This window comes from Dermacentor silvarum, chromosome 6, assembly GCF_013339745.2.
Source record: "Dermacentor silvarum isolate Dsil-2018 chromosome 6, BIME_Dsil_1.4, whole genome shotgun sequence".
Classification (NCBI taxonomy): Eukaryota; Metazoa; Arthropoda; class Arachnida; order Ixodida; family Ixodidae; genus Dermacentor; species Dermacentor silvarum.
Genome location: NC_051159.1, coordinates 74,816,650 through 74,831,330, shown reverse-complemented (window position 1 = coordinate 74,831,330; position 14,681 = coordinate 74,816,650). Strand labels below are relative to the sequence as shown.

General features: G+C 42.2%; 1 protein-coding gene across 4 annotated transcripts in view; it reads left to right on the top strand.

The window, feature by feature from the left end:
* LOC119455598 (uncharacterized) overlaps positions 1-14,681 on the top strand; it is a 24,422-nt gene extending 9,741 nt beyond the window's left edge. For 2 of the 4 annotated variants that reach the window (XM_037717009.2, XM_049668894.1), the window contains 6 exons: positions 1,897-2,010; positions 6,130-6,247; positions 8,331-8,544; positions 10,514-10,781; positions 12,417-12,769; positions 13,671-14,681. In XM_037717009.2, the coding sequence (XP_037572937.1) occupies positions 1,897-2,010; positions 6,130-6,247; positions 8,331-8,544; positions 10,514-10,781; positions 12,417-12,769; positions 13,671-14,013 (1,410 nt within the window). In that variant the 3' untranslated portion in view covers positions 14,014-14,681. The remainder of the gene's footprint in view (positions 1-1,896; positions 2,011-6,129; positions 6,248-8,330; positions 8,545-10,513; positions 10,782-12,416; positions 12,770-13,670) is intronic. The other 2 variants (XM_037717010.2, XM_037717011.2) reach the window with 2 other exon arrangements.

Here is a 14,681-nt window from a genome sequence, read left to right as displayed (position 1 = left end):
TAAAGCAGCCGTAAGCACAAACTCTATTTTTGATGTTGTTCAAATAATAATGCAGTTCACTATAATATAGCGAAGCAGTGTTCTAATGGTGTAATTTTCAAATCGAATTTAATGTCCAACATTTGTAATACACTGGCATCAAAATACTTAAACCGCATTTTTTTTTTTTTGCCTATACAGTTTTGGTTTTGTGAGCCGTATATTGTAGAAGTCCCTTCTGCAACTGCTGTTGTTCAATTCACATATCTTTCATGAATGTTAATTGGACATTCTCTCACACCCATGACCTGTAGAATGTGCCTTTGTGTATTTTTCTCACGGTACACTATCAATTGTAACAATTATTCACAAGGCACCAAAAGAGTGCATTGTAAGGATAGTTGCACACTTATAAAAGGCAGCACTTTTCTTTCACAATGCGGGCAAGGTGTGGTATCCAAAAAGTGCACCATTTAAGACCACCCAGTGCCTCTCTGCGCAAACGTATAGCCCAATGTCAAAGAAGCCTACTTTATAGAAAACAGATTACAAAACAGCAAACCTCAGTTCTTGTTCAATGACTAAATGAAGTTGCGTGATCATGCTTTGTAGCATCCAGGTGCTTCCTTTGTGTTCATGACAGTCCTTAGGACTGCATAAAATTGAATACCAAATTACAGAACATGCTAATGCAACGATTGGCATCAGCATAAACACAATTCCACTTTTTTGTTTCTTTTAATGTGCACTTTTTCTGAAAAATAGCATTTATAAAGAAGCCTAATTGTTTCATCAAATACTACTATTATTCACAACTTGATGGAGTCTATTTCTGCATGCAGTCAACACAAAAGTAGACAATGCTCAAGTGGTAGGGATCAGTAGAAATGGTTAATCGGTGTGTGATCACAAAATAAGCGTTGCATTGGAACTTCCAAGGAATTTCCTACGCAAGGATATTTGTGACGTAAATAAAGATTTGATTTGAAAGGCTCGCAAAATATGCAAGTACTTCTAGAAACTACTTGCCACAAATAATGGCACAGGGTTTGGCCATCACCGCGCCAATCAACATCACGAGTTGATGATGCTGGAGCACTAGCCAATGAGAAAGCACTTTAGGTAAGAACATTTTCGTCAATACAGGCTAAAGAGAGAGAGATAAATGAGATGGGAAAGGCAGGGAGGTTAACCGGAAGGTAGATATCCAGTTTGCTACCCTGCACTGGGGAAGGGGTAAGGGGAGACGGAAAGATAAAGAAAATTGCACACACATAGAAAGAGAGGGAGATCAGAAAAAAACACATGCACACACACAAATACAGGCTAAGATGATTGCAAAAGCTCATTCCTTGCAACACCCCCAAAACACAGAAAACCATGCGTGAAAATTCCTACGTCGACAGTTAACCTCTGGCCACGTGCAATATAGTAAGCGCAGCAGACTACCTTCTTCGGAGATAAGCCACCGGATGTTGCCATGTGTTCATGATTTCACTCGCGCCTGGCTCGGTGAGCAGTGAAGTGGCATCTAGCAAATTATAGTGGAGATCAGATGACTATGCCTTTTGTCTACACCTAAACTGGTTGCATCTAGCATCACCATGCCTTCCTGGCATTGTTTCACATTTTATCTGTGAAAAGTGTATTGATTGGAAATGTTCAACATTGGGCGAGTTGGTATAGCATACTTGCCAACAGATAGCGCAATAACTACATAACACAAAAGAAGAAGCACATGTGTTCATGTGCCGTTTCTTTTGTGTTGTTTGGTGATTTTGCTATCTCTTGGCAAGTATATTAATTGCATCTCAAAGATTATTTTCATTATGCTGTAAACCAGAGACAAACAATTCAGTTGTGCACACACTCAAAAAGTGCAAAAGATGCATTCTTCTCCCTGTTCTTTCTCTGCAGAATAAATCGAAGAAAATCACTCCAAGTAAAAGACAGCATCGATGCCAGGTACAAGCAAAGGCCAAGCTGACTTCAAGCAGCAGTCACAAACAGAAGGTAGTGAGGACACTAAAGGTATTAGTGGCTCTGCTCAGCTGTACCAGCTGACACTGTACAGTATGTGGCATAGGTTGTGGTCTTAAGATTTCGAAGGACTCTGTCATTTTGCAGCCTGGTTATCACTATGTTCGTCACATAGATATTCAGTTAAGCCTGTCGGTGGCTGTTGGCTCTATCATGCAATGTGTCACAGAAAATTACTGCAAGTCAATCATACGAAGAGTCTCAGAGTGCATGTGTGAATTTTCTTTCCCCCTTTTTCCTTTTTTGTTCACCCCTTAAGTGCTGATGACAATTCAACTCATCATGACAACAGTTGTTCTACTTTATTATTAATTGTAATTTTGACACAAATACATTATTTGCTATATTTTTTCTACAAAAGCACTAAAAGCGCTATAGGCATTCCTGGCATATTAAAGAAAAATGACAATATTGCAGGTTTAAAAGAAGTCTGCACTTTTCATCAATCTTTTTTTTCAATTTCTCATGGCAATTAGGGGGTTCAAAATCCACACCTACAGCATCTCCTTAACACATCTGAAGCCATTAGAAAGGCCTCGAAATGCTACACATTGTTGGAGTTACGCATACCATTAAGCCTCGATTTAGCAACCCAATTTTACAAAATTTTCTGTTTAATTAAGTGTTTCCAATTCCTTGACACATTTTTGTAGAACCTAATCAGTTGGATACCTCAAAGCAACGAAGCAAACTTAATACCTTGCCCAATTAAAGAAAGTTTGGGAAGAATATTGACAAATGTTTTAAAATTAAAATACAGGTATCTCAGGTTTCAGTTCAAGTGCTATTGACCTCAGGTCCTAACACTATCGCAGCACAGTGAAACATCCATCCAACAAAGTAGATGGGACCCAATAATTATTTTTTGAAATCAGAAACATTTCATGCAAATAACATTAACTAAGGGCAGAAAAGTTGTGCAACTTTTTTCCTACGTGCACTCTTCTCGTAGACAGTGAGCCAAGAAATGCTCAAAAGGCTCGCCCCGTTTTGACGCATGCAAAAATTACATAATTTCTTGCTCGTGAATGCGTACAATGCGATTCACGTGATTTCTTTTAAGTGTTCCCAATTCAATGAAATCACTATCAGGTCCATTGACCTCGTTGAATTCAGGTTTAACTACACTGTGTAGGGGCGTGCGAATACTACTAGTAATTTTTGAGACCAAATCGAATATGAATCGAATGGTGCCACAAGCAAATTGAATCAAATATTGAATACTTTTTTTAATAATGAAAAGCCGTTTTTACAATTATTATAAAACGATGTTCACATTCTAGTATTCATCAAGATAGCAAGTATCTGTCATTACATTGCACGTTATTATTAAGTACTGTTTAATAAAAGCACAAAATGGAGCATTAGAAACAAATTAGCAGTGGGGTCGCATACTCAGGGCTACGATGCTGTAGCAGTGCCTTTTACCGATGCTAATGCCTTTCGGCGCTTTTTGCATTCATGAGTGGTCAAGTGTCGAACGCAGCCACTCATAAATGCGAAAAGCACCGAAAGGCATTAGCATTGCAAAAGGCATCACTACAAAATAGCAGCCAAGGACCCTTCGGGGAGTGCAAATGGTCACTGCGTAGCCAGTAAAGTCTGTTTCCCTGAGCAACATAGCCTTCTCTACTTTGCAAGTTTCCAGGTTGTTTTGCCTACGATGCCCACAGGGACATGTTGTACTCTTGTTACAATTTTAGGCTCGATTGCGCACATTTGACTCATTGAAATATCACAAAACTAATAGAAAAATATTTGTATTTACGAATAGCGACAATTCATTTCAAAGACCAAATCTTATAGGACATTATTCTATTCGTTATTCGAAAGTTTCATATGTTCACAGACCCCTAGTTCGGCCAAGGTGTTAGGACCTAATGTCCATGCTTTGATTTTCAAGAGGGTGTGGTTTGCCTTGTTGGTGCTGTAGCTCGTGGGTTGTGATCAAGCAGACAACCACGTGTACAAGGCCACGAAGAAGATTTTTGAGCTCCTATCTGAAAATAATGCCTCGCCTGGGAAGAATTAAATTTCTGCACACAAGAGGAGAGGCCATGAACAGACCTTGTTTTGAAAAATTACCATTCTATAAAGTCAGTGTGAGAGGAAGCCGTGTAAATTACTGTTCTTGTACACTTGCGATGGCATGCAATAAAAAGAAAACACTCAATTCTGTTGTCAGTCTCAGTTCTTTGGTTATGATTGTGCAAAAACTTGCACCATATGCATTGCTAGATGTGCACCACATACACTGGTGTGTCATTTGGATATATACATCAGTGTAAAGAAATTTTTTATTATCCTAGCAATTACTCGCCCACTTTGTAGTCATTCCAGTCCGGAACTATTTCAAGCGTTCTGTACATCATACAAGAAGAGCACCCACGTAAATAAATGCGTATTAAGTGATTAATTTCATGAAGCTTTCCTATTCCTGAGGCTCTTGTACCGCATACAGTCTGCAGCCAGCATCACGTTGTGGGTGACAACCACAGGAACCATTTCCTCTAGCATCCTGATCGTTGCTTTCTTCTTTAGCACTCTCATCTGAAGATATTTGCGAGTCCTCTGAAGGTGTGACATATTCCTTCTCAGCGCTAAAATCATGATCAAATACACTATACCCACGTGATTTCTTTCACTAAAATGCATGGAGGGAAAAAGTTGCCATCTTCTCAGTGCTTTGCACCACAAGAAGGACGTACAAATTCCTTCAAGTGCTCCACTAAAAAGTGCTGCCCTCTTACACTGCAAAGTGCAATTATCGAGACCTGAAAAAGTTCCTGAAAGGTGCTGCAGCAAACACACACACACAAAAAAAAGGAATCCAGCACCCGCAAGCAACACACTTCAAATGCTTCCCGCCATCTGACTAACCAATATTTGTAAGCGTAGGAGCCTGACGCATTATACCACAAATGGTTACAACATCCCCTGTCAGTTTTGAGAGAAATCATAATGGCAGTGTTGGCAGAAAGTTATTGAAGCAGATTTATTTGCATTGAATAAATGTCTCAGTGAGAAGGGCTAAAACACCACTTTCACGTGCACCACTTCTGCCACCAGCCATCATGCTACACTCTAAAAACAGTTGCACCCTTTGGGGTGCATTTTTGCCACACAACAATAATCGTCGTCTGTCTTGCTTGCGTTTCCTATCTTGAAAACTCTGCGCTTGCTACTTTCCTGTCGAGAACTGCTGTGTCACGCTGATAACGCTCTTGTCGTTCGTGACCGAGAAGTGGCGGGCGCACAGCGTTAAAGAAAGGAAAGCCACGCAAGTCAAATGACGATTATTGTTCTGTGGCAAAAATACGCCCCAAAGGGTGCAACTGTTTTTAGAGTGTAGGCGCAGCGAACATTCTTTAGGCTGGCATACAGAATATTGTGCAAAAAGAAAGTGAGGGCCACATATAGTACATGACTATTTTAACTAACTGCTGGCTCATGTGTGTTTGAGTAGGTAATACTAAAAACAACAAATTATGGTCCCGAAAATTTTGGCATTTGTTATAGCTGCTAAACATTGCAGTTTTAAGACAGCTGATTACCCGGAAGTACAGGTAGAAGTATGTCATAGACGTCATTGCAGCACAGAAATCCTGCAATGCATTGGCAGTATCAGGTATTGCTTTCAGTGGGTCAAAAGGCCACCACATTCCCACAAATGTTGCCAATGGAGGTGCATATAAGGCTTCATTGAAGTAAAAAATAATTATTGTACAGGCTGCATTATTTTTCACACTCAATTGCAATGTGGGTAATTATAGTTTTATTATAGCTGGCTTAACACTATTTACCAATCGTGCATGTAATGAGTGGCCATCGGCACATGGCTCCAAATCTTTGCTGTCACGGCAGCTGCCCCATGTTCGCATTGTTTTTCTCGCTTACCAAGTCTGTTATCGACAAAAATTAAGCTTTTGCATTTCAGAGCACTAATTTATCATGTTAGCCTGACTTAGCGTTTGCCTTTCCTGTCTCTTTGATGGATAGGTCACATAGATAAGAAATTAGGCAACACTGTGATCTTTGTTTCTTTACTGGCACAACCCCTTTTGGAGCACTGCAAAAGAGTGTGACATTCTCTGGCTCTTGGCGCTGCAGGCACATGGCAGGGCAACTCGGGCAGCCACCAAAGTCCAGGAGAAGAAAGCTGTTGACCAAGCAGCTAAGCAATCGAAAACAAAGGATGCCGGCACCAACACAACATCTCTTGGGGAGGGTCAGTCAATTACTGGATAACAACGTTCGATTGCGCGAGCTCAAAGGAGCAGCCAAAAGGCCAGTCATAGCTCGCTTCTAGACTGTGCTTGGTGATAATTAGTCTTTTGACCTTTGCTTACCAGTGGCGTTCCTCAGGTGCATGAGCAGCATGTCAAGCTCTCTCAGTGGCAATAGGTTTCTTGCTTTCTTTTGCCATGACAGTCTTCCTCAGTGCCATCATACACAAAAAAAAAAAAAGCTAGTGCGGAGCTCACATTGTTCTAAGTACGCACAAGACATCATGCATTACACCACTGCTCACTCCACTCTTCACGCGACTACTGCTAATACACCCCTAAGTGAATGACTCACGTTGTCTCTGCATACCATGACGTGTGATGGATACAATGCATTCTTCGCGCCCAATGTGAACAATTAGCACCTGCTAAATCTACTGAAACCATTGTCTAATTTTTCCCATCGGCCCTAGTGGCATTCTGAAAGCACCATGACCACTAGATTCCTCTCTCCAAGGTTTCATGCATTCGGGTTGTATAGTTTCTCTGCAGAAGTCGTTTAGAAATCTCGGGAAGTTTTCCAACACACTTCCAAGGGCTCCAGGATGGCACTTTGTGTGCTACTTCAGTCAGCTAAAACTCTGCCGAATTTCTTCTGTTGGCCACCATGAGTTCCCTTTTTTTCACATGCTTAGTTTTTGTATTGTGGTCATTTAAAAACCTTGAATATCCCTGGATGGCACAATGCAGCAGTTTTGGCATATTTAACAGTTCCTAACAACTTTTAGAATTCAACCAGAAAATATTTGATTTGCATGACATTCTACAATTGCTTTCCTCAAACTTCCAAAAATGTGCATGTTTGCACTGTATGTCTGAATTTTGCCAGTACAAAATACTTTTTGTTTAATATTAAGCAGGTAGGATTCCCATTATGCCCTGCAAGCTATGTACAAGAGGGCATAGCACACTTAATCAGTAATCGCTACCTCTTTGCACTACAAAGGATCGTCCCAACAGCAGCAGTAAATGTACCTCAGGGTTCACACCTTGAGCTACAACATGTACACTTGGACCATAGACTTGTGAACCCACACTATGAAGGCGCTTTTAACTTTTCTGCAATACACTGGCCTGAACGAGATATTTTAACTTTGTATTTTGTGTTATGCGGAGGTTGTGGGTTCAGCTCCCATCGACGGCAAGCTGTTTTTTCGTCCACTTTCATTTCCCTCTAGCTTATCATTTCTACACTTCAATAAAAAACAAATATCTTCCCCTATGCTTTCTTTTGCTTCATATGGTTGCGATTAACAAAAATCTGGCCCCTTGGTTCGCCTTCTTCTCGTGTATGTGTGGGTTATGTAAGTTATGCAAGTGCTAAGTGTCGTAAATCCTGTGTATCATTTCATTTATCATCGCATTCACCTAGAGTAGCACACCAGGCATGCTGCCAGGTAAACCTCTCCAGTTTTCATTGAAATACCTCAATCTTTCTTTCTCTCTCTCACCTCAAACTACTGAGATATCTTGTGATGGCTAATGCTAATGGCTCCTTCAACTCCTTGAAGCTGTTGGAGACTTTGACCATGCCTGACACATGCAACACAGTCCTTCGAGACCTGGAATGAGCCATTAAATGTTGGCACTGTCCTAGCATAGATCTTGACGGCTGCCACCTTTGCAAATAACTGTAGAGGCTAGGCATGTGATGCACTCAGGCTGAGCAATAGTAGGGTACATTTGTAGCCACGTGGCAAAGCTTTGTAGTGTCAAGTACTTATGATAGAATTAATTGTTGGGCTAGTTGGTCTTGCATTGCTGATGAGGAAAATTAGTACAACAAAAAGACCACACACACAGGAAGAAAAGCATTGTCTTTGTCTTTTCTTCCTGTATGCATTGTCTTTTTGGTGCACTAATTTTTCGCACCAGCAAGTACTTGTGTAGCAGCCAACATTTCACTGTATTGGATCAATACTACAAGCGGGCACTCTTTCAATGCTGCTTGCAACAGCTAGTTAAGAGCAAAATTTGATTGGATGGTTTGGCTTATCAAGAAAATCGCCCCTGTTCCCACAACAGACGTGCCAGCCGAGGCTGGAGCTTCAAGCTCGAATGGCCAACCACTGCCTAAAAAACAACTGTTCCAGTTGCGACACGAGGCCAAAGATCAATCTACTGGTCAAGCCAAGGGCAGTGAAGATACTGGCACCAGTCAGCCAGCACCAGTCGATGTTGAGGAGCCAGTCAATGGTTCTAAAAGCAAGGGCCTAGAGCCGGACAACATGTCGAACTGGTAAGTGGGCTTTTGCAGGCTTTGAGATAAGGTTAACAAGGATTCTTAAATATAAAACAATTGTTGGTCAGTTGGCCTTCCACTACTTAAAGGGACACTAAAGGCAAATATTAAGTCAAGCTAAACCGATAAATTAGTGCTTGAGAACATCTAAGGCGTCAATATTATCACAAACAGAGCTTTAGTAATCATGAAATATAGAGGTAAATGCGGGACACGATTAGAGACTCCCCAGGGACATTCACTCAACCACTCATAATATGAATTGCATTGCATCATTAGACGAAATAAAATGCTACTTGTCCAGTTCAATTTGATTTTTTAGAAGAAATAAATGAATGAAGTTACCCTTGGCAACGACGTGGCTGGTCGAAAGGTTTCGTTTTCCCCACTCCGCGCCATTCGCGCTTCAGTAGTTTCTTTATTGCTTAGTGCTGCGCTGGTTTTGCTGCCTCGCGATACTCGCATAAACTGCAAGTAGCAGAGAATCCATATCCATGCGATGTCGTGGGATTCCAGAACGATCCACGCCACTCGACCAAGAGCAGCTGCAGCAGCAAATCGACTGCTCTGTCTTGGCTCGGTTTCTCGATGGCCGCGCATATGCGTTTTGTGCACAAAACTGTAGCGCCGCCTGTTGGGTACCATTTTACTCACCGACGGCAGTAAAGGGCGGTGATGGCGTATGCAACATCACCACTCCCCGTTCAGGGGCGGGCGATTTGAATTTCGCTGAAGGTATGCAAACTTATGATCCAAGTCTTTCTTGGCACTGAAACAAGCGCTGCGAGGTTTCTGGGATGGTGTTTTGACAGTACACATCGACTTAGCATTTGCCTTTAGTGTCCCTTTCAAGGGGCTCTGCAACACATTTCCGAAACTTGACAGTTTCTCAGTACACGCATTTTTGCATGCTGTACCCATTGAAACACAGCCAGCACAGCCAGACAACAGAGTGTGACATTGTGAAGCTTTGGCTTGAAGTCTAGAAATTGGTCACAACAACTGTGATGTCAATAAATTGACATCACAGTACGTCGCCTGTGGTTGCAGCCTCAGGTAAGTGAGAACCATTAGCTCTGCATTACAGCTTGCATATAGGGATGTCTGGTGATTTTATACTATCAATTCTACTATTAATAGTTCTTGCACCATCAATAGCTCAAAAGTGACTCAACTATCAAAAGTGACTCAACCAGGAGTTTTGCATCACTAATACATATGCCACAATCTACCAAGTAACCACTGGAATGTTATACGGGGTGCCGCATGCACCGTCTCTACACAAGGTCTTTCAACAGTTATTGTAGTTGCTTTATAAATTGTACAATAATTCAACCGTGTTTCCTCTTCTTTTTTCTGTATAAAATGTTTTTATCGGCTCACTTATGACCACCACCTCACTTGACCCAAACTACTCAGGTTACCCAGAACGTAATCTCAGAAAACAGTCACATACTGTGTCCTTGAGTGACCACTGTAGGCAAAATGGCTGAACTGGCGAAATATGATGTGATACGTGTTGTTTCTTGCGAATGATAAGCGATTAGTGACACTTACAAACGGTGCTATTTCTGTGTCGCCTGCTCCCTGAAAGCTTTCATAAAATTGCCAGCAGGAAAGTTGCAAAGCATTCTCTTCTCGCACTGAGTCATTGAGCTAAGTGTCACTTTGCATGAAAAATGAAGGTATTGCTGAAAGTAGAGGAATCGTTGGTGCCTCCTAACTACACAGACGTGTAGATGTTGTGCCTGTTATTATATTTAGCTATAAGAAAACATCATTTATAGATTTTTGCTTGCAATGAATTGTTGCTATGCTAAAGCAGGGCAGTGGGGGAGTCATAATGGGAAGCTGTGGTAGAGTTTGTCAACCTGTGATTCTTTAATGGGCATGGACATTTGAATGCATGGGCATTATGAAAACCCCCCTTTGGTACACAGTGTTAACCATTATTCTGAAATAACAGCTCCGGTGAGCCAGAGGAATGTCATGCCATTGACCGAACGGTGAACCGGGACCTCGAGTCTGGAGAGCCAGGACCTGAAACGACAGCCGTGGGAGCATTATTTCTGCACACATACTGCGGCGAGAGGACCGAGCCAAACGAGGTGGTGCGGCTCAAGAAATTGCTCCAGATTGCTAAGCGACACCTCGCACTGGCCGATCGGAAAATGAAGCGCAAGTCGGAGGCATTCAATGAACTGCTGACTGCCAACAAGGAGCTCAAATTTCAGGTTTGCTTGCCTGCCATCGCATCCCATTCGCTTGCAGCTCATAGCTGATTGCTAGAGGCATTAAAGTTATAGGCCAATTACAACAGAATTTTGAACCGCATAAAACACCTAATTTCAGATAGTACCATATAAAAAGTGACAGATAGAAAGCAAAAAGAAAAATCTGCCATTACTGCTTGCTGGTAACGATGCAGAGCTCGTAACGTTAAGAACCAACACAGCATCTGGGCATGACCCGAGTTTAGCCGATGACCAGAGCACGCTGCAACTCTTATCTTGGAGGCCATGTTCTGGATACTGTGTCATATGTGATGTACACCATGTGATGAAGAGTGATAAATGCTCATAATAAAAGACAATTACCAGTCCTACAGCTTTTCCCTGACTGGTCCAACAGTATATATGCACTACTCATTTGTAACGAGTTTAGCCAAAGTGACATTTCATTGCAGTTAGCCTTTAAAGGGCACTAAGGCCCTACTTCAGTGTCTTCTCAACATAGTTAAGTAAAGCTCTAGAAAGAGAGAAGGAAACCTCTTGGCACTCGTTCTTTGCCAAGAGCTGGCTTAGCCGCCAAGAAAACAGCATTTGGCATGTTGCCCAAGATAACAGATGGAGATGTGTCGACCACAGAGAGGCATGCCAGAGGTCTCTGAGCTAGTTGGTAATCCATCTCAGTAGCAGGTCAAGAAGAGGGCATGAAAAAAACTTTTTTTTAAGCCATCCAATGCTAATCTGGTGCTTCCAGCTTTGGCATGTACAATTATAATAGCATTGTGTAAACATACCTGGCTAATGGTATTTTTACTTACTTAGTATACATACCTTATATGCAGAACATTTGCAAGCCTTGTAAGAGTAATATTTTGAGGATGACAAAGTTGCTCTAACAGGAAAAGATTTGCAAACAGACCACTTAAAGGGACACTAATGAGATAAATGATTTCTTCTGTATCAGTAAATTATCATTCTAAGATAAAAAAAAAAAACACCACTCTTACCACAATAAGACGCTTGGTAAGCCAGAAAAGTTGCAATAACAAAAGATGGGTGGCAATGCCTCCTTGAAGTTCCCGCACCAGCTTGCTGCGACATCATGGATTTTGACAGCGTCTTCTAGGGCCTAGTTAATTATAGTGGTAAAGATCGACTACATTGTGTTCTAAAGGAGCCAAAGATTGAACATGGTGAGTTTCGGCACCTTTTGCAGAGCTAACGCGGCCTAAATATGAAAAAATACTTCGAAATCCGTGACGTCAGTGACATACCTGCCAGTTGGGTTTCGGCGCGAAATTCAAAAATGATACTTTGACCTTCATTTTCTCTTCTAATAATCAAGCTGTTAGTTCAAAATTAGTGAAAACAGAGTTTTCAGAGAACGCTTTATCTGTCTAAACTGACTTAGTGCTTTGCTTTGGTGTCCCTTTAACTTGGTTCAACATTATTATACCAAGCAACTCCCAACTGTTCAGCCAGACATTGTGTTGTCTTGAAACCGCACATGCTACACTATGCTGAAATAACGACTACTGTAATGATGACTATAATTAGATTGTATAGTGAGATACACAAATAAAACGTAATACGTGCTGTGCAATCTTGTACCAAGACCGAATCGTGTCATTCTGCATGCAGCTGTCACTGGCCCAGCGGCCAACGCAGCAGCAGTTTTCAGTGAGTGAGCGGCTGCCCCAGGAGCTACTACGTGATTGGCACGAAAATGCTGGACGCGTGCCACACGCACGACGCTACAGCCCCACGACGCTGCGCTTCGCTGCCGACCTGCATGCCTGCTCACGCACTGCTTACGAACATGTGGCCCGCTGGCTGCCCATGCCCACGCTGTACCTGGTGCGACGCCACAATGCCATGTCTTCTTCTGGTGACAGCAGCCAGGAAAGTGGTGTTCACACTGCAGTCACAGCACCCCGCAGTAAAGGCGAGACCGCTCCAGCAGGACCCCAAATCACCACTGTGCCAGCAAGCAGGTAACTAAAGCAGTGTTCGCAAGGGATATGCCTCAGCAGAGAAATGTGACATCACCAGTAACAAACACTTCAAAACCTCCCTTCGCGGCATCTTCATTCACACAGGCGATGAGAAGATGGGGGTCGCAAGGGTGTTTTAAATACATTGCACAAGAGCAATGCCGGACTGACTTGCATTGTGTGCTCTTGACACCACCGTGTGCTAGAGCAGCACATATGCATAAAATGTGTGCATTATCAAACCGAAGCCTTCAATCTCTGGCTTGGACTTTTACTTTGCCAAGCCACATCATAAAAGAAAGACATTCCGACATGCTGTGCCCACTGAAGCAGCATGTTTGCACTTTGCCTTATAGAGCAGCTGAGATAACCAATATTAAATATAGACTCAAGAAACGCATCAACTGAGCCACATTGGTACATTACAGTAAAACCTTGGCTCCATTCAATAGAAGCAGGTGGTAGCATAGATCAAAGCATGACCCCCAAGATGATTGGCACAGTGCAAGATTCGTGTGCAGTGGGAGCATCAACAAGGTCTTAAAGATGATTGTTCTGTGGACATGCATGCACTTTTAGTGGCTTAGCTGTATTTTTTCATATAGCCATTACTGTTTTCTGCTATATTTCCTGGCACTATTGATTCACAAACAATGCTGAATGATAGATCTTGTGCAATGTATGTATCACTCTGTTTATCGTGGGCGATCTCAACTTAAAAAGAATGCAGTCCAGTCAGTCAATTATTTTCTCTGCAACATAGTCATCTCGCCACATAAAACATGTGTTACAAGGTCTTTGAAAGGTTAACTTGGTAGTCTATATTTATTTAGTGTCTGCCTTCGATGTCCCCATTTATGCTTGTGCATTTCAATCACAATTTCCTCTTTACTGGCCGCAGGTTTGCAAGCTCTGTGCCTCGCATCCGAAAGCTGGCAGCTGGGTTTCCATCAGCAGCCTCAAAGCCAAATGCTTCAACATTCCCTCCAGTGCAATCTACAGCGAAATTAGAAAAGCCTCCAGTGATGCAGGCCAGTCATAATGCACCCGCTGTCTTTGTCATAAACAATGCAACACCACCAGCAATGGCAACGCCCCCTGAAGCAGCTGTACTACCCGAAATGGCAACATCCACAAAGGTAGCCACATCATCAGAAACGACTACACTGCCAGAAACAGAGACACAGCTAAGTATGGACACAGAGCCAGATACGGAGACGCAACCAGAAGTGGAGGCACAATAAATGGAGACCCAGCTAGAAATAGAAACACAATCAGAAACAGAGACATGCACCAGCATGACAGAAAGAACCACAGATCTTCCTGCAACATGCACACTCACTGCCTTATTTCTTCCCACAATGCTTGCATTGTAAAATTTGAGCTTTCATATGTACATACCTGAATTAAAGAGACTGCAGATAGCGGCATGTGTGGCTTTGAATGGCTTACATCTACGACACACAAAGGGGGCAAATCAGTTTTTCGGAAGCCCACAAGGGTAGAGGAAGGTTCATGGAAGGGAAAATTGTCATCCACCCGACTGAAGCACAAAGCTACTGAGGAAACACAAAACGAGTTTCTCAGAAAAGAAAGCTTTGCAGCTGAAGATATCTTTGTCTTGGTCTGAAGATTAAACCCAGGACCAACGGCTTTCCGAGGCGGTCGCTCTACCATCCGAGCTAACCAGAAGGCTAGCAGATCGCAGAGCGAGGCCAACAAGTCTTCCATTGCAATGGGATATCGATTATTCATTCAGTAACATCATGCTTAAAAAAAAGTTTGTCAACACTGCAAATCCCAAGCGCTGTTGAAGACAAGAAGGTGGTTATTTAGTAAAACTGCTTTTCCTGTGGGTTGGATGACCTCATGGTAACAACTGTCTGCAATAAAATGTGCAGTATTTTTTTTT